At 41.5% G+C, this 25,750-nt stretch overlaps 1 protein-coding gene across 3 annotated transcripts in view; it reads right to left on the bottom strand.

Annotated features, from left to right (window-relative positions):
• The window catches only part of DENND2B (DENN domain containing 2B), a 151,757-nt gene that overhangs the window by 69,424 nt on the left and 56,583 nt on the right, over nucleotides 1-25,750 (bottom strand). For all 3 annotated transcript variants that reach the window (XM_059473776.1, XM_059473777.1, XM_059473778.1), the window contains one exon: nucleotides 16,859-16,963. In XM_059473776.1, the coding sequence (XP_059329759.1) occupies nucleotides 16,859-16,938 (80 nt within the window). In that variant the 5' untranslated portion in view covers nucleotides 16,939-16,963. The remainder of the gene's footprint in view (nucleotides 1-16,858; nucleotides 16,964-25,750) is intronic.

The following is a 25,750-nucleotide window of genomic DNA, read 5'->3' as shown; positions in this document are numbered from 1 at the left end:
ATCCCAGAAAAGCAGATTATAAAACCAAAAGCCAGTGTCCATCTGTCTGCTATGGAACAGGATTCTTAATTCGTGTCATCATTTCAACTACCAGTATCATGGTCCATCAAGTCTGAAGCCTGAGATATCTGGAGAAAATACAATATGTCACATAGGATAATACTAAAGGGATTGACAAGATCTGAGAATATCTGTGTTGCTTCTGGAGTTACTGAACTGCAGAGGAAATAAAAAGCAAAGCAAAGCAAAACAAAATCAAATTTAAAATACCATCAGACTAGAATGTCCTGCACTATCTCTTTGAATGCAGAAGAATCTCAGCATCAGCCTGTCTAAACACAGCCTGTCAGCCCCAGCCTGTCTCACTGCACTGTGCACTTGGAGCTCATGCACTGGGCAGGGAGGTCACAAGCCATATGGACCATCTGAGGCAGGGGAAAACAAGAGCTGATTCTGATCTCAAGCTCTGCCCAGAGAGTGCTCAGGCCTCTGAGGGGCTGACTCATCTCTTACCAGCAGCTGAGCGCCATCCTGTCGGCAAGACACCTCTAACAACTCAGTTCAGCTTGCTGCAACCTTCCTCTGTAAGCAAAAGGCTGAAGCACTGGCATAAAACCAGCACACTCCACGGCAGGAAAACTTATCTGCTCCCTGAAGGACACTTCTTGTACAAAGAGTAACACAGCTGGGAAATGTGCCCTTGTTCTTCATCTTTAACTTCTTTTTGTAAGTTTTGCCCTCTCTCTTTTGTCCCTTAGAAGAGTGGATTTCCACTTGCTTCAATCACCAAAGATGTCTGTGTCTCCAACTTGGACTATTTTTCCAACATAATAAATGCTATTACCATCCTCTGTGAACTTTCCAGTCACTGAGTTATACAATTGCACCTCTAAACGCATCTGTCACTCACACATACACAGACATTAATTGCAACCTTTGAGGGTAGGCAAAACAGTTTTCCTACCAAAAGTTACACTTTTTTTTTATTTTCTAAGTAGCCCAACATTAATAACAGACTTTGGTCAGGAGCAGTAGTAATACCTCTCACCCATACCCATACCCAGTATCTCTCTCTTATATAAATAACTGAAAGAAAGAAAGCAGATGCAGTATTTTTTTTTTTTTTTGGCACCTGGAGAAACAAAAAGGCAAGGGAGCAGCTGATAAGTGAAGGATGACTCATAGACGTGCCAAAGCAAGGAAGAGAGAAGGAAGCCTATTAATTGAGTATACAACACATCTCATCTGCAGAGGTTGCATCCTGTATCTGAAGGAGGAAAGATTTCAAAGTTTATACCCTTGGCCTCTCTTATCATAATTTTTTTCAGTCACTCTGACCTTATGGAATGCAAAATACATTCCAGCTATGATGACAAACATGACCCTTGGTACACTTGCCAGTGTTCATAAATGTGGCTGGATGCCAGGTGCCCACCAAAGCCCCTCTGTCACTCGCTCTCCAGAGCTGGACAGAAAATGCAACAAAAGGTCATGGGTTGAGATAAGGACAGGAAGATATTTCTTACCAATTACCATCACACCACTTGGGGAAAAAAATTATCAATTATCAATCAAATCTGAGTATCATCATGAGAAATATACCCAAATCTTAAAAACACCTTTCCCCCACCCCCCTCCCTTTTCTTCCTGAGCTGAACTTTACTCCTGATTTTCTCTACCTCTTTTGCCGCAGCAGCACAGAGCTACAGGGAACGGGGGCTGGGGTCGGCTCATCGCACAGCGCTTCTGCTGCTCCTTCTTCCTCCTGGAGAGGACTCTTCACACCCTTCTCCTGCTCTGGAATGGGGTCACTCTCACTGCAGACAGTTGTTACACTCTTCCCTTGCTCTGGAATGGGGTCGATCCCACTGGACACAGTCCCACTCTTCCCCTGCTCTGGAATGGGATCACCCCCACTGGAGACAGTTATTACACTCTTTCCTTGTTCTGGCAGGGGGTCTCTCCCACTGGAGACATTCAGACTCTCCCCCTGCACCAGAATAGGGTCATTCCCACTGGAGACAGTCACGCTTTTCCCATGCTCCACAATGGCATCACTCTCACTGGAGACACTTATTGCACTCTTCCCTTGCTCCAGGCTGGGGTCGCTCCCACTGGAGACACTCACACCTTTCCCCTGCTCCGGAATGGGGTCACTCCCACTGGAGACCGTTATAATCTCCCCTTGCTCTGGCATGGGATCACACCCAATGGAGACAGTTACACTTCTCCCTTGCTCTGGAATAGTGTCTCTCTCATTGGAGACAGGAGAATTTTTTCCCTGCTCCAGAATAAGGTTGCTCCCACTGGAGACAGAAACATTTTTCCCCTGCTCCAGAATGGGGTTGCTCCCAATGCAGACAGGAACATTTTTTACCTGTTCCAGAATGGGATTGCTCCCACTGGAGACAGGAGAATTTTTTACCTGTTCCAGAATGGGGCTGCTCCCAATGCAGACAGGAGCATTTTCTCCCTGCTCCGGAATGGGATTGCTCCCACTGGAGACAGGAACATTTTTCCCCTGCTCCATAATGGGATTGCTCCTACTGGAGACAGAAGAATTTTTCCCCTGCTCCAGAATGGGATTGCTCCCACCAGAGACATTTTTCCCCTGCTCTGGACTGGGGTTGCTCCCACTGGAGACAGTCACACTTCTCCCCGGCTCCGGCACGGGGTCTGTCCCATGGGAGACAGTTACAGTCTTCCTTTGCTCCGGCACTTGGTGTCTCCCACGGGAGACAGTTCTCCAGAAAATTCTCCAAGGTGGGTCCTTCCCATGGCTGCAGCTCTTCATTAACTGCTCTGGGTGGGTCCCTTCCACAGGATGCAGTCCTTCAGGAACAGGCTGGTCCAGTGTGGGTCCACCCCAAGATCACAGGTCCTGCCAGCAATCCTTCTCCAGAGTGGGCTCCTCTTTCCACGGGTCCACGGGTCCTGCCAGGAGTCTGCTCCAGAACAGGTTTCCCATGGGGTCACAGCCTCCTTCAGGCATCCACCTGCTCTGGCACGGGCTCCTCCACAGGCTGCAGGCGGATCTCTGCATCCCCGTGGTCCTCCATGGGCTGCAGGGGCACAGCTGCCTCACCATGGGCTGCAGGGGTGTCTCAGCTCCAGTGCCTGGAGCACCTCCTGCCCCTCCTTCTGCGCTGACCTTGGTGCACGCAGGGCTGTTCCTCTCACATATTTTCACTCCTCTCCTCTTTGGCTGCAATAGCTCCTGCACAGTAACTTTTTTCACTTCTTAAATACGTCATCCCGGAGCGCTGCCATGGTCGCCGATGGGCTCGGCCTTGGCCAATACAATGACTTTGTACTGATTAAGAAGTTATATACTTGATTTGGATTTATGAGGGAATTTCTTTCCATTCACTTCCTTTAAAAATCTATTTACCAGTGTTTGATTTTCTTCTGCCTTATGCTAGCACAAATCAAGTGTTGCTAAGGAGAAGTTGCTAAATTTCCAAACTGATGCAAAAGTTAGTGCAGAAAGATTTAAAGCATTGATCTGGTGCAAGTGCACACTTATTAAAAATAAAGTTTCAGTTTAAATATGCTTAAAAGTTTGAATAACATTACTGAAAAGTAAATCAGGTTACTACATCTGACTGGTTAAAAGTGTGCTTCACTCTACTTTTATCTAAACAAACCAGGAAAATGAGGAAATGTGTGGGGCATATCCACAACTGAGCATCATATGAAAAAATTGGCCAGCCAATAGTTGTTGGGGTTCTTCCTTAGTTGAACAGAGCTTTAAAAAACTCTTTGATCTATTTATTTCCCAATCTGTTGGCATATACACATAAACTTTAAAATAAATTTGAAAAAAGAAGGAAAAAAGGGGAAGAAAGGCAAAAGAAAAAAGCCAAGCTGTGATTTGCAATACTTGTTGCTATCATACTTATTTACCTAAGAGTCCAGACAAGGCCAAATTTAACTTGACTGAGGGCTACATCTGCCCTAATTCAGTTTCACTGCATATTAACAAATGAACAATCAGCCAGTGCTGGAGCACTGCACACACCAACGTTCAGAAACACGATCTAAAGGAAACTTTCCAAAAGATTCATACATTGGCTTGTCTCTGCCTTTTTCTGCCCATAACTGTTAACAGGAGCAGAGTTAGGTCAGGGAAAGACACTCCCCACGACTTTGTTCACTGTGATCAAGGGTAACTTAAACGTGTCCATTACTCATCCAGCTGAAATGAGCCTCCCAGACCAGATTTCAGCACCACACCTACAAGAGCTGTGGGATCTCAAGCCTAAATTTGGAATCAGAATAATAGCTGGGGGATTTATATATCCTTTACAAGCTTTTGATTCTCACAAGACCTTGGCTTCTTATAAATCTGTGGATTTAGTTTTACACTAGGTTCTATAAGGAGCAGGCCAACATGTATTAACATTTCACTTCACTTTTTACTTCCTATGAGAGAATTTGTATGTAGTATAACCATAAGGATGAAAATATTTTGTGGCCACTGCCCTGCAACATAAATGCTGCATAGTCAACTGAAAGTTTTGCTCAGTTTAAGGCAACTAAACATTAACTTAGAGCAAGTAAAAGCAAGAAGACATTTTTCCTGTCACACATCCTTTTTAACTTCCAGGACAAAATTAAGTTTCATACCCCTACAGGAAGCCACATAGGTAGCACCAGGCAAAGCACCCAGAAAATAAAAATGCTATGGTGCAAGTGAGACAATACCAACATCTGTGTATAAAGCAGCAAGAAAAACCAACAGGCAACATTTACAAGCTCATCAGCTCTGAAAGTATTTGCTCCCTACAGACTACAACACAAACAACAAACTCCTTCCTGCTACCCATGGGGTCTCAGATAATGAATATCTGAAGCAGTAAATTGAAGTCCAGATTCTGGCCCTAAATTACATCCCTCAGAACCTCACAGAGTTGGACCCATAATACTGATTTTTTTTTCCTGAAAAGCAGAAGCCTGTGACTTATGCCCTTTATTCAATGGGGGAAAAAATGCAAGTTGTCTCATAGCCAAGAAAGCACATTTCACAGAAAGTATCTTGAAAAAAAAAGATGCCACAAAAACCCAAGACCTGAAACCAGGCATCAAAACCAGTACAACACACAAAAGCATGCCAGCAGCACCTCCAGCACCTCATTTAATGCTGTGTTTTCATCTCTGCAGTTAGAAAAGTACAGTCCTTGTAAGGCATATTCAGCCTAAGTATAAATAACTATGATCTTGCTCTAATGGACCAGCACTTTCTATACAATAAAAACAAGTTTAGCTTAGCATGGGTATGAACAGTGCTGCATAACTTAATAATAACCTTTAAGAATTAAAGAGGATCAAAGGGAATCTCAAGACAAGAAAAAGGCATTTACCCTTAGAGATGAGGTTCTGCCTGAGAGCAAGAGAGTTAGAGGGAGGAAGGGAAGAGAAGGGCTTTAAAAATGAGTTTTAGTCCTACAAAGTCACTTCTCCTACACCAGAACTGCAAACTCTGGAAATTAAAGCTACTGCTCTAGCTGCTTTTAGTAAGCAGAAGGTTGCTGTTGAATTCCTGCCTGCAGTTCATCTCCTGCAAAATTGGTTGTGGGAAAGGACACTAAGGAATTCAGTGCTATGGCACTTCATGCTCTTCCCTTCTGCTGTGTTGTTTCCTCCCTTCATGCCTCTGACAAGCACACAGCTGCCCACCACTGCCATCACTTCAGCACACCCAGACTTACTCAGGAGCTCTTCCCTCCTGGGGAGATGCAGAATGGAGGCGCAGGAATTCTCAGTCCGTGCTTTGCCATAGCCTCTGTGCTGCCTGCTTTACTTGTCAAGCAGCAAATGACACACTGAGAGAGTTTGTCAAACCTCTGTCCCTTTGTGTGCTTAAGGGGAGGAAACTGCTGTTAATCTTTAACAAAACAGGAGCAAAGCCTTTCTCTGCAGACACACGTGTTGGCTTTGAAGGCACCAGTGTGTGGGAAATCTGGCAAGCCAGAAGTTTGCTCTTGGTAGCCCACAAAAATTGAGTTTGTATTTTAAAGTTACAGGAAGAAACAGTTTGCAATTCATTCCTGAAGCTCTGAAGTGAGGCAATCCAGCTGCCTGATGCTAAAGAAATCATAGAAGCTGTGTCAGGGACCAAACCACACACACAGCAAGCCTGCCAGGCTCAGCCCCTATCTTGAAGCCCACATGGGTGACAGTGCTGTTTGACAGGAAAAGGAGAGGTTAAAAATCCACATTCAAACCCTTTCAGGTCCCTGCCAACAAAGGGCCACAGGCTCCCTGCCATCTCCCCTCTGCCTGTGTTGACGTAAAGTGGCTTCCCACCCCAGCACAAACCGAGGGGGCAGAGGTCTGGTGTGGGAGCAGTCTCATTACTGGGTATTTGTTAGGTTATGTGCACTGGCCTCAGCTGCCAGGGTGAGTCAGGGTGAGTGTCCCATTGCAGAATAAAACATGTGAGTCAGCTGGAGACATCCTCACTGTGACAACAGGAGGATTAACCCACACCTGAGTGTCACCAACACCACCCATCCCAGCACTGAAGCCCCCTGTACCAGCAGCCCACCTGCCTGCCTGCATTGGCTGTTAAAAGGACCTTCTGAGCTTCTAGCTAGCGGAATTTGAATCACAAAGCCTTTCTGTGCTGCTGCCACTGCAATGTATTCTGCTTTTACAGCCAAATAGTTATGTTGTTACCTGGAAAAAGCTTGCTTTTAGGAAATTGTGATGCATGATGGGTTTATCCTAGGAATCCAAAATGAAAAATACCATTGCCATCTATTAGCTGCTGTTGTTTGCCAAAAACTGTACTTGTCCTACAGCCACAGTATTGTGGATCACCTATGTTGAAGTGAGCCTGTTTTACAGGCCTAACATTTTCTTTCAATAGCTAAGGAGAGAGACGAAAACAAATTAATACTTCTCATACACTCCAGTAATTTCCTACAGCTCCCTCACAATAAAATACTAACACATATTGGCAATAAAGTTCATCATTAATATGGTAATCATAAAATATTTCAATTATAAAAATAGTGCTTTAACAAATAGCTTCAGGAACAACATATGGATGCTCTGGGCAAAATTTTCCTCTCTGGTTAATAACAAACAGGAACTCTCAAAAAAAGCAGTCAGGCTCATACAGGAACTGACATTCTCATTGACTACAATAGAATTTTATAGATTGACTCAATTTTTTCAGTGTTATTTATTTATTAGGAACATCCTATCTGTTAAAATGGTTATATTTAGTTTTGCTTTCAGCACTGAAGCCCATCCTACCAGATGCCTGCTGCTCAACAGCTCCAGGGTTCCCTGGTGCCAAGGCAATGTGACACATTGCCTTGTGACACACTGCCAGTTCTATGCACAGGACCTGGCCTGAATGGAAATAACTTTAGAGTGCATGATGGGAATTGTGACAAAACCACAATTCAAAAAAGTCTCCCAGGAACACTGGGCATTTTTGCAGGTATATATTTTTATAATATGGATGCTACCTGTGTATTTCCATTAGCCCCTGTTTTCCTGCTTGAAGAAAAAAGCTTACAGCTTTTTTTGCTTTTAAAAACCATTTGCTGTCAAGTGTGAGGACTGAAGGTGATGCTCTGTGTGGAGACTGAATCAAGCACTGAGCTAATTCCCAGCTTCATCACTGAGCTAATTCCCAGTTTCATCACACAATACTGCCTGGTGAATAGTGGCTAGGTTATTTACAGGATGAACCCTGTGAAGGTGCTATGTCTGTGCATTTCTTGCTTTGTTTTCCCAGGCAAATGTTGTTTGTTGTTTTTTTTTTTCCAGTCAGGGGAGAAACATATTATCTATCTTATTACATTCAGATCTTCCTTTCAAATTCAATCTTGAAAAACTCTGCTATGTCTTCTTTTAATGTTGTGCTCTGCACAAGTGGAAAATATCTTTTTAGGATAACCAAACAGTGCAAGAAACTGATTAGGACAACACAGACCCTTTCATTTCTAAGCCACTGATTCAAATCCAGACTGATTAGGGCACAGAATGGAAATTGTTCCCCCACATTGGTGGCTTTTCAAGAGCTCAAGTGTAAAGAGATGTGTCTTAGCTCCTAAACGGACAGATATTCACAGAACATGAAAAATCATTTGCAATGCTCATCACTTGCCTCTTTGATGGTCTTTTCAGTGAGATTGTCAGCAGCTCCCTGGTCCAGAAAGCAATAGAGTTTCATTCCCCAGAAAAATTGAAATATTGGCATTATAATATAAGAAGGTTGTGCACATGACTACTATGACCTATTCCCTGAGGACTTCAGTCCCACTTCTTATGGTTGCCCAAAAAACAAATTCACATAAAACTTGTACTCTGATTCTCTGATACTGCAGATGTGGGAACTCCTGTGAGTGTTTTAACATGTGTCTTCCTCATTGCTTCTATTCACTACAGTTCAGTGCAGTAAAAGCACTAGAAAGATATCAGAAACATTTCCAAAATCAAGCTCTTGTAATAATTTCCTGTAAAAATATCTAAGTTTATTTCAGATCTTAGCACCCCTGAGCACCTTATTGTAAATATAGTGATTAAACAAATAAGGACTGCAGTGTTAGTCTAAGTAGTGCAATATTGCACAGTATTGCAATATTGCAATCTTCATACTGCAATAGTTGCATTGAAAATGTCTCTTTAGTATAAACTCTCATCTAGAACTCTGTTTTTTTAAAGACTTCTCAGTTTCTCTTTTTAATTTTTTAGTTTCCAGTGGTTTTGGCAAATATAAACCTTAATAGAAGAGAAAAGGTAATTTTAATAATAAGCTATGATTTGCTTAATATAAAAACATAAAGCATTCAAAGTGTCATGAGAATTAAATTACAATGGGAAGGAATTCACTACATTCCTGTAGCCTTTAAGTAATAATAAAGTCAACTTGATCTGAAGCTTTATGAAGCAAAATCCAATCAAAATTTTAGGGTTTGTTGGGCTGTTTTCCTAGGAACCTATGCAAATGGGAGAGAGATATTGATAAAATTTCCAGAAAAAGTTATTTGTTTGACTGACAAGTGCATTCTTCCTGAATGGACTTTTAAAATTAAAGTGAAACAAAGCAGCCAGCAACAGAAATGGAATAGCAAAATTCCCCACTGTTTGAGGAAGCCCAAAGGACGTATCCAGAAGTGGATCCACTTCTCCAGTTCTCTCTTGCTCTAACTAGAAGCTGTCACCTTGTCTCACAATCCATTCCTCTCGAGTCTGTAGAGCACTGTGCTCAGCAGAGTGTTTCTGCAGCCCTGCTGAGGGACTTGCAGAGGCTGCAGCAGGCTCAGCTCTGCCAGGCCGGGGTCAGTGCCCAGCAGTGCCCAGCGAGGGAGGGGAACATCGCGCCCCGACCATCGGAAATCAGCAGGACTGTCAAAGCCTGCATTCAAACCCTTCCCAGCCTCAGGGTCATCTGAACCAGCACTGTGACTCCTTCCCACTGCAAATGTTTCTGTTCCTGGTGGCCCTCCCACCTCCCATGGCCCAGTTCAGAGCTGAGCTGCCAGAGCTTCATGTCCCAAATGCACCTCCAGTCTCACAGAATAACCCATAGCTCTTATTCCCTGTTGAACCAAATGAAACTCTGCACTGCTGGGAGCTGAGCTGCTGAAAATTTGTCAGCTGCATGTTTCAGGCTGTTTCTGCTGGTAAAGGAAAGAGTACAGTATTTGCTAATAGATGTCATATCAGTTATTCAGTTTTCATCATTATTTGGCTGAAGTTTATTTGTATGGTTTTCTAAATCTCAGTGGTTTAAACAATTTTTTTTAAGCTGTGTTTCATCACAGCTCCAATAACAGAGCATATTGCTTAGTCTTAGAATTTTATTAAATCACTACTCTTCCTGTTCTCAAGCTCACTGTAAAAATATTAAAACTTAATTCTCTTCTGAATTAAAAAAACATTTTCTACAGGGGATTTGTTTTTTTCCTTCTCACAAATTCATAAAGAGCTCATAAATGTTCTCACTAGTACTTCTGAGCAGTAGGCAAATGCTTTTGGCAGGAAAATCTATCTCAGCAGTTCAGTGTGGAGTGCCTCATTTCCTTGAGCCCTCCTTGAGCCAGGACATCTCCCACAGCTGAGGGAGAGGTCCCAGCCCAGGCAGTGGGAAGAGGCTGGGATGTGCTGAAACCGTGTGAGCTTAACTCACACTACTGGCCTCTTGCTCTAACAAAGACCCTGATGGCTGCTCTGGCTAGAAAAACTGGGGCATGTTTTAGCCCAGGCCACCCCACAACTGATGGGGCAACAGAATTTTTTATTTTAAAGTAAAAAGGAAAAAAGCCTTGGCTTCCTGCTTTAGGCATACATAACTGACTCTCCTTTTCAAGCTGCTCTCACTCCTTCCTCCTCAGGGCCCTCAGATAAAACCTGCATGCCCAAATATGCACAAAACAGCATCCACTAACCTTCCAAACCATGCACAAATGTCAAAAGTTGTAAACAGCCAGCAACTACTTCTAGACCTGCTGTCTTCCCTGTTCCTGTGTACTAAGTGTAAGCCCAGGCAGAGAGCACCCTTCACCTTCAATTAGAATGGAGCCTTTCACCTGTAATTGAAATGCAGCCATCCACAAGGGAAACAAGCAGCCTATCACTTACAGCAATACTTCCACATCCTAAGCAAGGAAAGAGTGAGAAAATACTTTACCATAAATGTGCTAAGACAATGGCAACCATGCAAAAATTAGTGGGAAAATTGCATACATTAGAATTACAAATAAGATCAAAACCTCATTACTTTAGAGCAACACAGAGCTGAAGATGCATCTTTTAAGTTATTGCACTCTTCTCAAAGCTCTCCAATCTGAAAACTCAGGGTATGTTAAAAAAAAATAATCTCTCAGTCTTTAAATTTATATTCACATGAAGTACATGAATGCAATTAATTACATTTTGTTTATCTTACTGGCGATAATTTTTTTACAGTAGGACCAGGGCTCCACTGTGGTGGATGCAGAGTTATCTCCCTCCCAAGGCTCTGTAACAAATGGTGAGGGAGTTGTTCAGTGCTGTCCTCCCCTTTCTGCCCCTGGAGTCATCCACCCCGGATGTGAACACAGCTCTTCTGCATTGGTCACAGGAAAATTCATTGTCAGTGCAGGCAGACTGGATCACATCTGCATGAATGACCTGACAATAAATTTTGGCAGTCCCTACAGTTCAACATAGAGCTGAGGAGCACTTGATAATTTGCATTTTTTTTTCTTGTATTAGGAGTAGCAGAAGGATTGAATGAATAAGAACTGTTACACATCTGATAACACAAACGAAAGGCCCCACATTTGCATCCATGAAGGGATGTCTCTAAATGAGAGACACGTCCTGCACCCTCTCTGAAGACGAATCTTCTCCCTAAGCAGATGAGTTTTGCTCAAGAAATGAGATTATCTTTGAAATGAAAAATTTACTGTAGAAAGGGAAGAGAATAAAGCACTCTAAGGACAAGCCAGCAGAGCAAAAAAACTGCCAGCCCTACTCAAGCCCTGACACCAGAGCACTGCTTAACTCCAGCACTGGATGTATCTACACATTCTTTTATTTAAGAATTCTGGAGGTGTCAATTCCTAAGGCAAAATATTTCTAGACTTCTGCCCAGCCCATAACCACATAATCCTTTCAAGGGAAACAAAGTATTTTAGTTGGATTTAGTAATGTGGACCAAGAATTAATTTCACTTTAAAATAAATAAATACATTTGATATAAAACTGAATGAGCTTGGCTTAAGTATGACTGATTTTGGAAATGATCACACATCTCAGGGTTTTAGGGCTGAAGCACAGGCACAAATTCTTCCTTCAACTAAGATTTTTCTAGAAGTTTTCTTAGTTTCTATGACTTTCCTAAGATTGTTTCTGCCTTGAGAGAAACACAGTAATAAAACACAGGACCTTGGCATGCATGTGAAACGGCGGAGCATGGACCTGCGTACATGATGGAGAGAGGAAACCAACCCAAAACGCTATTTCTAGTAACCAACCCATGGGCTTACTTTGTTAAGAAATTTAAGTCATTATTTTATTTGATACTTACAGAATTATAAACAATCCACCTGAAACATTCCTGGGGTGTCTCTAGTTACATTAGTCCAGACTCTGTGGTGCTTCTCTATTGCCTTCATTGGAGGTAAGGTAGCTCCACCAATTAAATGTCTGTCCTATTAACTTAAATTCTGGAGAAGGAAAAGTTCTGGGCCACAAAGTCAGTGCAAACTTATCTCAGCAGGTTATGCTAATGGAGGTGACAAAGTCTCAGTGACATCATGAATGTCCTCACACGCTGCTGAGAGATAAAAACCAAAGCCTGTATTTAGCAGTTTGTGGGTACTCAGCTCAGTTCTTCCCAAACAAAAAGAAAGATCCAACTCATGATAGCAGATTTCAGTTTTAACTAAGTAAGAGTGTATTTGGTTCAAAGATTCAACTAAAAGTATTTAGAAAGAAGTTTTATGAGCCTTCTTTGAATAGACACTTTGTAACTTGGTGCTCATGGCTAATTGCAGATGTAATCCTTCTTTTGCACAAATCTCTGGCGTCTTGCTACGGCACTCCCTGACTTCAGCACCCCCAGCTTATTGTGCCAATAAATCATGATTGCTCAGCTGGAGAACATCCTCCACCAACATCCTCTGGTGAGGACACCACCTTTCCTGTGCAGCTTGGGTGGAAAGACAACAATCCACATCACAAAATCCAGACTGTGACAAAACACCTGTGATTGCAGTGGCACAGCTTTCCTTGGGCACAAAGCCTCTGAGAACAGTTTTCCTCAGACACAGTCCTTTTCCACAACTGGAATCAGGGCTGTTTTCTGCTTTAGCTATCTTCCCAAATCAAACTCAGGGACACTACATTTGAAAGTTTGAGTGTTTGTTCTTGCTCATCACAACAGTCTCTCTATATATTCTACCAAAATCACCACACTAGTAAAACATTTACCTGCAGCAAACTTAATTTTTGTTCATTGTAATTATTTTTCTAAAATGTTTTTGAGCTTTCCAAAGCCCTCTTCTGCTCTCCAAGTTGGGACCCATACATAAGGCACACCCTGCACATAAGGCACACCACATTTTACAGGCAAAGAGAAATTCTGACGCTTACAAATACACTGGAAGAAGTCTGTATCTTGAAAATCTGATGTTATTTATGCCTCCGGCAATAAACTCTGATAAAAAATTGAACAACGGGATCCTCTAAAAACAAACCCTTCCTGTGCTTCAGTTTCTGCAGCATTTGAGAAGGCTCAAGTGTATAAAATGCCTTGAGATGCAGAGTTAAGAGATGGCATACTAGCCAGAGGCAAAGACTTTAAGAATAATTTACACAGGTTATGTAGTCACACAACTCTAAATATTTTTCATCTCTAGACTGGTTCTTGTTGCATTTAGCATCTCAAACTAAGCTGCAATTTTAAGATATAATGATATATTAATATGTAAATCTTTTGTTCAGGATTTTTTTTTACTCCTTGTATCTGTTATATTAGACAGCCTACAAGTGTGAAAGCTGCATTTTGCTAACTAGAGCATGACTTCATAGACATAATTATTGCCCTGTTTTAATACAGTACAGTGTAGAGGCAATTTTTAAGTCAAAGATGGTAGTGCCATTTCTACTTTTATCTTTGTTTGCACTGGAGAAAACACAAGTTTTGGACAAATACCTAATAACAAATAGAGTTTCTGATAAAACCAAAATACTCCAGATAAACATGAAATCATTTGCTGAGGGAAAGCAAGCCACATTGTAAGGAGAGAGACCTACAAACACCACTATGCCTTTCTGTGGCTTCTGTTCTCCTAAGGTTTCCTCAGAGTCACACTGATCCTCATAACTATAGTGAAATCAAACTCATTTGATGCAAAGGGATGTGGTTATGCACTAGCTGCAATCATACTATGGGCTCCTTTGTCCTCTGCTGAAGGATTAAAAAGATTTCACAGAGCTGCTTCCTGCCAAAATTCCCAAGAAGTCACTTCCAGCTACACACAAGGTGCTTTCCTATCCCTCCATTCCTTGGCATTCACCTCAGTGACTCACAAGGAAGGATTAAAGTTGTACTCTGGAAGCTCACTGAAAGCCAGAGTATCCTTTTGTAAGCATAACAACCCTTCTGCTATTTCTCCAATTTGCTTCCTGTAACTGACTCTTGTTCCAAACAACATCAGAATGTTCCCTCTGGCTTGGACCAAAAAAGAATTCCTGGTCCAAGGTTCAGTCACTGACCATGAGAGTTAGCAGGTGCCTGGAGAAGAGAATAAGAACGTGCAGCACAACTTAACCAGCTTAAGTCTGTTGACTCAGAGATTTTATTTCTGTGACTAAAAGGCTTTGGAAGATTTTTTGTTCCATGGATTTGTCTGATTGCAGCATCACATAAGAGTAAGTTTAATGGTTTAAAAACATGCTGCTGAAAAATGCCTTCTTTTCAACTGACTCTCAGCCTGTTGTCTTCTGGTTTCATTGGATTTGCATTAGTTCTTAAATGGAAAGAGTATTTTTTCCCTATTTATCATCTCTGTTCTAGATCTCATTTCAGATACTCCTCTTCCCCCCTTCAATCTCCTTTCTAGGATGAAGAGTCACAATAAATCTACTCTTGTCTTGTAGTGAAAATGTTTCCTACCTTCAACCACCCTTGTCATTCTACAATTTTCCCATTCAGAACACAGTCAAGTTTTCTCTCCTAACACACACAAAAATCTCAGATTTTAACAAGTGGTGAATGAACTTCAAGTAACTTTAAAAATGCATTAGTGTGCTTTTGTTTAAAACACTTCACTTTCTTCAGATCCAAGAGTTCTTTTTCCCCTCCTGTACTCACAGCAGAAACCCATGAACCCCACAACCAGATTCTCAGGTGAAACTCGGTTATCCTCCCAAATAATGTCCTTGCTCTGTTCTCTGTCTTTTCCTCATTTCCTGAGGTGCCATTCAAATAACTCTGGTGATTCATGACAGTTAATACCCATTGTGGTGAGGACCAAGGGAATTTTAGTTACTGCAAGAATCTTAATGCCTGCAAAGCATGCAGCTGTATGGATGTTTACTTGGAGGCACCTTCTTTCCAGTGAGGATTTTTATTATTAAAATTTCAATTTGTGATCTATAGAGATCTGAATCACAGACAAAGTAATTAGAAAGACTTCTAGAGACTTTACTGACCTTTGCTTCTGACCTATAAGGAATCTCAAAACGTTGAATCAGCTGATGTCACCATATCCCTCAATCACACCTTGCATCTTAGAATCACAGAATCACTGATGTTGGAAGATACCTTTAAGACTATCAACTGAACAATCTTGAAACAATAAACCCCACCAAAGCTAAGACTGACAAGAAAATAACTCTTAAACATATATCTTAGCAACCAGGAGACTGCTACACCTGTTACACCAGTATCAGCTCTAACTGAAACTGTCACATTATAAAGTACATTTGCAGGTTTCCAAATGCCCAGACAAAACCCACAATAGAGACAGAGACTGTTCAGTTTAAGTGACTCTTTGAACATGTTTACAATAAGTTTTGCAAGCTTGAAACTTTTATAATGCCAGCACTTACAACACTGATTTACTGTCTGACTCAAAGGAAGAATGCTCATGGTTGGCTCAGATAACATCCTCTCGCAGGCTTTCTCAGAGACAGGTGAAGATTACATAAGGCAAAATAATGGATGGAGAAATGGAGCATGACCACCTATTCATCTCATCCCTTGTTGAGCAAGTGCACCTAAAGATAGTCCTTAGCTTCAGGCTCTTACTTGTACTTAGAAAAATCTCTTCCTGAAAAATTCTAATTGAAACAGATGATGATGATGATAAGGAAAGACAGTTTATTTGACAGTTACTATCCAATAACTCAGTATCCCACAGTACTTTCTAAGCTATTCAAAATGGAAATTATTTTGAAATAAGAGACTTGTCCAAAGTTTGCCAAAGTCTAGACCCAAGTTCCCAGCACCGATCTGTCTGCACTGGTGGAAGGACAATAAACAACTTGAGAGATCCAGAGATCATTAGGGAACTGTTATTAACGTCTATATATTAATATCTCTCTAGAAATTCCTTAAGTCCCCCTGGCCCTCATTATTTTATCTTTTTACTATTTTGTAAACAATAGTAAAAAGATAAAATATTTCCCAGTGTTTTATCCATTGATAAAATGGAGATGGCAAACACACAAACTGGGAAGTGTACAAGGATATGGAGCCCACCTCTGCTGAGCTCTACCACAGCATAATATACCTAATAAAAAAACAGAATGAATTTTGGTTCTCTGCATCTTTCTTTGACTACACATTTTAAAAAGTTTCGTTTTTCCCCTAACTGTGAATTACAAAGATAATCTACTTTGTAAATTATTTTCATGCTACAGAAAGGACAAATAAGCAAAGCAGCAGATGAACCCTGTACTTGACATTCAGCCCTTTCCCACCCATTGCCTGACCTGCAACAGGAGATGGTCTGACCATGGTCTGTGAAGGCAGAACAGCAGAGGAAATGTGACACAAACCAACACAAAAACACCAACTGGACATCGGCAGTGCAGGAGAGCCGGCATGCAATCACATGGCTGAGGAATTCAGCCCAAAATTTCTGAGATCTATACAGCACCTTCCACACAGGTGCTTCCTTGCAATCACTCCCATCATAACCAGCCCATGAGCAGCAATTGTTCAATAAGAAATCTTTCTTCATACCTTGGGTCCTCCACTCCCTACAAAAAACTTCCCTCAGCCCAGCAAAGCTCTCTTTCTGTCAGAATAGAGGTTACTTACCCTGGAACAGACACCTTGTTCCAAACACAGACAAACTTTACTCAAAATCTGCAAATCCTGCAGTTCTCCACTTACCTATCCAGAGTGTCCTGAGGCACTTTACTCCCTCCAGCTCTGCTGTTGACACTGCTGTTCTTGTTGGCAGTCATGGTCATTTCTGCTTTCTAGAAATGTGGATATCTGTGAGAAGAAAAGTCAATTAAGCTTCAGCAAGCCCAAAAGACAATTAACTCCTTGAACTACTATTCTGTATAAAGGTAGAACTCCAGGTTGCTTTTCATTCTATGAAATTCAATCAGGGTAGTGATGATCCTGGAAAACAAAACCCTCTACTGCTGCTATTGCACATCCACAGCCAAGTTTATCACAGCCCAGTGCTATAAATGGAAATAACTTACGAGAAGTAGGTGTGTGCTTCAGGTGCTGGCCTGTCTGATGAACAGAGCTTGATATCAAGTTCACAAAAGATCACAGGTTTGGTGTGGTTCTTCCATCCACCAGGGTATGTGGAAATCCCAGTAACAGCACTGTGTGATACTTGCAAACACTGTAGCTGTGACTGGAAATTTGACCACACCACAGATATCCCAAGGAGTAAAAAAAAGCTTTCTCATCTTTAAAGTGCAACTCTATTTTGGAAATATATTCTAATAGTGAAATTTATTCAATGATGAAATTTTGAATATAATTTTCAAATCTGATTGTGATATAAAAATATCACAAGCAGTTTTCTCTATTGGCTTCAAGATTCTTTATGTAAAGCTGTCTTAGGACACTTTTAAAACCTCAGGCAATATAAAGATTCTTTATCAATTCCTAGCTGTTTTTTAACTATTTGGTAATCCCAAAAGCAGTAAACTTATTTTCAGCCCTGTGTATAAAGTTGTGTGCCCAAAAGATGGGTCTCACTTCTGTGACATTGCTGCACACTGGCAAAGGAACAGCCCAGTACCATGATTTATTTTACCTTCATTCTGCTCTCTTAACAGCAATGTCATGCTGTGACTGAAGGGAGAACATGATGATATGAGTAAAGGCCAGGATGTCACCCAAGGGATGCAAAAGCCGGAATCCCTAATTTAATTGGGATAAGATTAGCCCCTCCATTGACTGTATCCCATGGTTCTCCAGTGTAAAGCATAGCTCTTAGTGGCCATTTCTTCTGTCATTGTAATCCCCTGAGAAATATTTTGCAAAATGAGGGAGAAATGTATTTTTGTGTCGTGATAAGATTCCTAAAATGCCAGAAGAGTCCCTTGAGAAAGAAAGGGAACAGTATTTACTCCACCTGATGCTACAGGAGTCATTTTTGAAGGATTCTGTGGCTCTGCTGGCACAAGTCTGGGTGGTTTCTAAGATGCTGCTTAGTTTATAAACTAAAGTATCTACCATGGTTTACAGCACTGCCACCCAGGTTCTGACCAGAACTACCAATTTTTACAACCATTAACAGCACAGCTAACGCAAAAATAAGGAGTGTTACAAAACTTCTTGTTTACTCAAACCCACAGGAAGTCCAGCGCTTGAGAAGCCACTGTAATGTGATGCTGCAAAACAAGCTGGGGGCTAACAACACACAAAAATCCCTGTACTAACAGAGCTATCACAGTCAAAGGACATTCTCTAAACCACTTAATTCCAAGCAGTTCTGCCACAAACCCAGTCAGAAAATCTGCAGACTGCAACTCAGCAAATCCTGCTGAGCACAGACTCCAGGTCTACTTGTCCTTCTCTGCTGCTTTGTATCCATTTTCCCAGATTAAGCAGAGATAATTTTTTCCCCCTGGTTGGTAACATTTTTTCTACAACTGAAGCTCCCTAAATTCCTCCAGTGTCTCATTGTTATTGTTAGCGTTACATTATCAAGATTACAGGACTGTTACAGAACTGCCTGTTCCGACTGGAAAAGGGATTGCTTGGGACAAAAAAGGCAGCCTGCTAATGCTGGCCAAGCTTTCTAGGACTGTACATTCCACAGAGAGTAAGCAGTTTTTTTAATGTTTTCCACACACCAGTTCAATGCTTTTACTGTGTTAAATCTAAATCACTTATTAACGCTTAATGTGAGAAAAATAGGATAAACACAGAGTAAGGAGAACAATAGCTGTTAGCATGCATGTGTAACATTAATTTTCCAAGATTTGCTTTTTGCTCAAGACAAAAATAAGCTGAAGAGACCCTCAAAAAGATGGGAGACTGAACTGACACATTAAAAAAATACAGTGTGCTTTTGTGCTGCTGGTTTTGAGAGTCCATTTTTCCCAAACCCAAAAAACAGAAAGGGAGGAGGGAAGAAAAGTATGTCAAAGCTTGGTAAAAATCATCATCCTCAACATTTAAAAGGAGTGATTATTTAAATGTTACATTTCAAAGCCTCCTTAAATGTCAAGTAGAACGAAGTGGTTTGCTTTCAACTGATGATAAAGTGAGTTCCTAAAGACAATTTCTCAAGATATGTCAAATTTACTGATTTGTAAGTGTGCTCATTCCCATGCAGCTGAGACTATGATATATATGGTGATATGGTGATATCAACTGACTTTTCTATTTTCCTTTAAAGCTTATTTTGGATGAATATTTTAATGCAGGTGATGCTGGTATCATCCCAGCATATGTAGAAAAAATGCAAACAATATGAACATGGCAGAAAAGTGTTCAGTCATTTACAGAGGTGCCTGTAAGGAAAGACTTATATCATCCCAAAAACATCACCCCCCCATCCACCACTGCATCCCAAAAATAAAGGGAAAAAAATAAAACAGAGACAACGAAACAAGAGAGAAAACCTAAACTAGGGAGAGAAAACCTAAATTAAATGTTATGGTCATCTAGAAAGTTATTTTATAGCCTTCAAATGAGTCTGACAGCCTGCAAGTTTATTGAACCTTTGTAGGGTCAAGATGACATCCCTTGGGCTTGGGTGAGAGCATTCTACATTACACTATTTGCAAATTATTTTTCACAAAGCGATGAAAACCAAAATCTCTTAAGTATTGTGACATACTGTTAAAAACAAATCCAAAAATCATCATGTCACACAAATTCTGCATTGCCTCGTAAACCATCTAACAAACCTGGTCTAAAAATGCAGAATTCTGTTTTATTTGTAACTGTAAAAAATTCCTCTGAAACCCTTACTTAGCCATAATTTGTGCTTTGCTCCAGACCTAATTTCACTAGGATAGATCTCAAATTGGCAATTTAATGAGCCCAAATGGTAAAATCATTATATCCATTTTGCCTGAAGCCTCCACAAACCATTTATCAGGATCAAAAACTAAAGATGACAGGCAAATATGAGAAATTAGGTGATGGCAACATGGGATCTCTGCTGCTCGTGCCAGGCAAGGTTCAGCATCCTGACTAAAAAGGGCTGCTGCAAAGTGGATGTTTCCTAAGAGATTTTTATCATTGAAAGAAGCTCCAATGACAGAATATTCCTTATGGACCATCTTCCCCCCTGTTTATGGTACACTTACACTTTTTAAATTAAACTGTAGCTTGGAGATTTTAATGGGGCACTGAAAGTCATCACACTTTGGGCTAATGAACAGTACAACACCACTGAATGTCTACTTCCATTAACAGGTGTTAGCAGGGGAGGGCGTAAACCCTCTTCTCCTCCCCTCTGCAGTTTAAAATTATTCTGAATTTCCTAAAGCATCCCAACACTTAGGAAGCACCCACTCTCAATTCTACTACTGAAAAAGCCGAAGTTGGTTTTTTCACTAAAAGCTGTGAATGGGAGTGGTTTGGGGAGTGAAGCTTGGAGCAAGCACCTGAAAATCAAGGCAACACAGAATGCTTAAATTGCTTTATAGCTTCAAGAAAACCTCCTGCTTTCTAATACAGTGTCCATCAGTTAGCACATTCCAAGAACAGATGCCTTCCTCTCCTTCTGTGGAAGGTGAATATCATTCAACCTAGAAAAAGAGTTTACATGTGGTATCTGATGACTTGAGAGGGGAGCCTTTGAATGTAGGTTCCAAAGCCCTCTCCTGGCATTAACATTATGCCTTGTAATCTACTTGAGGTCTGATTGAGTTTTTCATGCAGATTGCCTTCCCCTTGAAATTCCACTAATCTAGAATCTGGAAAATATGGGAAAATACTACTCCTTTGGTCAGCCCCACAGGGCAGAGACCTGGAGGCATAACAGGAAGTCATAACAGGGAGGAACCACAGGCTGCTAAAACAAACTCATGTTTTTGAAAAACTACAATAAATACAAACTTCCATAAATATATTTATAATAATTGATGTGTCTACTTATTTTTCTCTTAACAGTAGCTGCAACAGAATGGTTTAGCCATTAATAAGTTAGCTTAACACATTAATTTCCTTTTCTCAGTGCTTTGAGGGAGCTTGCCCACATGTCAAGAGGTGTAGTACAGCTGAACTTTTGTTTAGGAGCTACAGCCTGCTTTGTGGCAATTTGCCTACTCCCTTCCAGTAAAACAGATAATTGTGTCCTTCCAGAACCACGTCAGTTCTGATGAACTGGAAAGCCCAACAAAATGTTCAAAGATTCCTGCCTTGAGAGGACACCTGCAGAGACTCCTGAGAACATGGTTACCAGGCTCCATCAGGAATATCTGTTCTCTGGACTGGGATTAACTCCACTTCTCATCCAAAATTTCCCTCCCTATAATCCACAGCCTGTTTTCAACCAAGTCAGTGACCAGTCTCTCTGCTAAGCTTTCACAGCTAGGTGGCAACTTTAATTCTAGCACAAACTTCCTACTATGACCAGCAGGAGTGGTGAATTTGGCTGCCATTGACCTTTGCAATGCCCAAATCACCCTCTCAGCACTTCAGTCCCCACTGAACTGAACTGCCCAAATCACCCTGAACTGAACTGGTACTACTGGGAAACTGATGTTACAGCACCTACCGGAGGGGAAAGAAGTTACCTCCCCCAGGCACTCTGACTAAAGCAAAAACAGCTCTCCATGCACCCTTCACCCTCCTTTCCTGTTTTTCTGCTGCCTAAAATGCTTTTCCCTTTTCTGATGTTCTTGTTCTTTCCTATTCTGTGCCTTTATTCTGTCTTCCTCACCCTACTTTATCTTATTACTTCATTTATTTTCTCCCCCTCCTTAATTGAAGGTGGGCAATATCTGGTGGAGAGAACAGACCTCACTTGAAATACTCTGCAGTCCAAACCTAATGCCTGAACTAGGAGAGAACTTAGGGCTAAGCTCCTCCATTACCCTTAGCAATTCTAGGGCGACCACAGCTTTCAAACTGGAAGGAAAACAACATGAAAATCAAGGAAGAAGACATTTAGAGAAGGAGGCATGAACAGAAAACGTGTCTGTTACTGAATCAGAAATTAGTCTTTCCCTGTGTAGGCTAAAGAAAAGGTTTGGGTTTTAAAAAATACATTGACTATTTCAAGCTTAAATATCTTGATTTGAGATACCAGGGTAGAAAGGGTCTACTTAGAAACTATGCCCAACATATATCACAATTCTTTTGTATTATTCTTCTTTTGTTCGCTCCCTTCATCCTCAAGATTTTTGCATAAAAACAACCCCATTTAAGTCTCAGGAGCTCACCTGTTCCTGCTGCTTACTCCTCAGTGAAGTCATAATGCTCTAATAGTGACATCAACACCATTTGCACAATAATGAATTGCTTCTTGTGACACAAAAACCAAATTATAAATTTGCTAAGGAATGAGAGTTGGGTAGCTTTGAGGAACAAAGATTCTTTTTCATTAATCTCTCTTGTGTCACAAAGGATACAATAAATGAGAAAATAGAGATGAGAAAATGTCCTTTGGTATTTCCCACAGGGTGTGGCCAGTCTCTAAAAACATCCCAGTGCAATTCACAGAGTGAACAAACAAAGACTAAAGTCTTACTAAGTCTTAGCAGCGACTTCCCAGTTGAGCTGACACCCATGACTGAGCCCTCCTTGCACCAAGGCTGACTGACAAAGTCTGCCAGACAGCTGAGAAACATCCTGGCTTTGCAACTGCTGTAGGTTTTGATTTGTTAGAGTATCACCTGAGGCAAAACACAGGTCACAGCCATCCTACAGAGCAAGCTGCTGTGCCCAGAGTTGTCAGCACACCTCCCTTCCTGTCAGGCACATGTGGCTCCCTCTCAGAGCCCTGATAGAGTAAGAATTGTAAAATTGTTAGCAGATATAGGCCTTGCAAAGTATTTTAATGACACATGATGGGAGGAAGGGCAATCATCATTGGAAACCTCAGTAAGGTCAAGAGCTGACCTGTGGAGATACCACAAATCTCCTTCTGGTTAGATCACTGTGTGTTAGTGACTGTTCTGAGCCAGTGTCTCTCAGAAGCAGGTCCTGTCCATGATACCCAAGCTGGAAGTGCTAATGCTTCCAGTGAAGAAACTATCCATTTGCATGGACTGTCTCAATATGATGATATAAAGGCACCCTGGGAGGATGAGGTATGGGCTAGAGACCTCATGGATGTAAGTGGAAAACACTGGCCAAAGTTGTCTTGGCTTGTACAAAGCTATGAGAACAATATTGGGTCTGTCTCTTTAGCTCTTGGCAGTTACCCAGGGAATCTGTAGAAAGGCACACAAAAGATTTTAATTCCCCTAGAGAAGATCTTAATTCTCCTGTATCCAAAGTACATCCAGAAATGAACCTGGACACAGGCATTAGCAGCAACAAATGGGATGGCAACTAAGTCCATTGTTTGTATTAGGGATTTGTGCAGGAACCTATCTGTTTACATTTAGAAATTATGTTCTTGCACTTAAAGCAACATCTGCAGGATGCAGAAGTTCCGAGCTGTGTTGGAGCTCTGACATGGATTTCAGCCACAGTCTTAAGAAACCTGATTAGAGGTAAGATCTGCAAATTCAGTGCCAGAGATTAAAGCCCACCACCCACATTCTGGCATCTGGCTCAATGGCCCGTTTTCTCAAAGGTGCTCCTATTTTTCCTGCTACCTCAGGAATCTATCCAAATCTCCAAATACCACTGCTGTACCATAGATGGAGGCTTAAAACTGGCCTGATTTGAGGCAATGATCAGCTCTCTCATCTCTCATGCACAGTGGCTTTCTGATTCAGGTTCCCTTCATGTCTATGAACACCTTGGCTACCACCTCCCTTTCCTTCACACTCTGCATGTCCCAAGCCAAAAGAAGCAAACCCAAGTCCCCTGTGCTCCTAGGATGATAAACTGCAATGAGGTGTGAGCAGCCTGACTGAAAGGCGTCTCAATGCCCTGCCTAAGTTCCCACCTCAGACAACTAAGTAAAGAATTATCAGAGAGAAACATGGAGCCAGAAAAATTAGTGAATTCCAACCTCCCTCCTAGCTGCTGAAACAGAGGATGTAAGCAAAAGAAGCAGCAGAGAGGGAGGTCCAGACAAACATCAGAAGAGTTCAAGACTGGTAGAGCAAAGGTGAGGTGAAGGATAGCTAACATACTATGAGAAAAACAGAAATGGGAAACAAGAAAGTGAATGGATTTTTTAGAAATATGAAAGGGCAATAAGAAACCCCAGGTGGGAAGAGAAATATAGCCTCCTTCTTCCCCTCCACACTGGGAACACAGTCTGTGTCCCCCAGAGAAAGCAGCCCAACTTTACTCATGCTCCAGGATATTTTCATTCCATGGCTAAAATCTTCCTCATGGATTAAACTTGGCATTTTTCTGAAGATACTTCAAGAAAGATGGATCTGCAATACTGACATGAGACTTCACCAAAAGAGACAGAAATAGCTGCAGTCCTGCAAAGCAGGTGCAAGTCCATAAGAGTGAGAAGTGCTCGGCGTATGCATAGCTGCTCATTCAATACACAAACTAAAATCTAAATTCACGTTTTTGAGTCCCTGATTCATGGGTAGAAGCCTCACCCCCCTTCACAAACAGCCCTGCAGTGATTGCAGGAGAGTTGCAACTCCCAGGTTCCTGCAGATTTTTTACAAAATTGATTCTAAGGGAGATTGGAGGAAAAAGAAATCACTGAGAGAATATTTGCAGAATGTCAATATAGCAGAATGACAGTAACAAACTATGCACAGCAAACTACTTATTCTCTTTGTTAATGAAAATTATAGTAGCTATAGCAACAAAAATGGGGCATGGAGGAAAAAAGTCCAAGACACTTCAATATCTCCAAAGAACACAGCTTTCTAATACAGAAAAAATGAGATTTATGGCACCAGCAGCTCCTACAAGACAGGGCTGTAGTAGTGCACCATGGTTTCAGTTAAAGGCACCAATCATTAACCAGTACAACTGGGCTCAGCAATTGACAGGCAACACCATCTCTTCCAGTGAGCCACAATTCCTACAGGCACTGAAGTAGCCTCTCTTGCTGTAGGACAGGCCCTGCAGCCTCATTTCTGGTGGATTTACCTCATATTGTCTGTCAAGCCCTGTGACAGGGTGACTAATGTCACTGCTCAACAGAGACATCTCCTGTGCCCAAGCCTTTGTGCCTGCATCCCTTCACCAGCCATCACACCCTGATATCACTGTGGGTGCTGCCTACAGCACACTCAGCAGGCATCTCAGGGAGAAAAGCACTTCAGTTCCCTACTGCCTGGGTGTATTTTCCTCCTCAAACACACACACTTGCAAGCTCAGAGAGGGGAGGAATGTCTGGCACTTCTGCGGTGACCATCTGGCAGAAGCACTGCTCCATTTTCTGGCAACTTGACCAGAGTCTTAGAACAATTATTTCAGTTCCTGATTCAAGCACTGGAGACAGAAGATCAAGTTACATTTCTCTCCAGCCATCAACACTAATTCAGTTTTCACTAAGTCAGCCTTGCTGGAATTTCACTCTTCCACACTAAAACCAAAAAAAAAAAAAAAAAAAAAAAAAAAAAAAAAAAAAAAAAAGGAAAGCGTGAATCTACACTGAAAAGCCAGTAGAAGAAACATAAGGAATTCAAGAGTTGCCCTTCACAAATGTAAAAAATGCCAGTAAGATCCAAGAGTGAAGGAACTGTTTCT

Source organism: Ammospiza nelsoni, chromosome 6 (genome assembly GCF_027579445.1).
Source record: "Ammospiza nelsoni isolate bAmmNel1 chromosome 6, bAmmNel1.pri, whole genome shotgun sequence".
Classification (NCBI taxonomy): domain Eukaryota; kingdom Metazoa; phylum Chordata; class Aves; order Passeriformes; family Passerellidae; genus Ammospiza; species Ammospiza nelsoni.
This window is presented reverse-complemented; position numbering and strand designations above follow the sequence as displayed.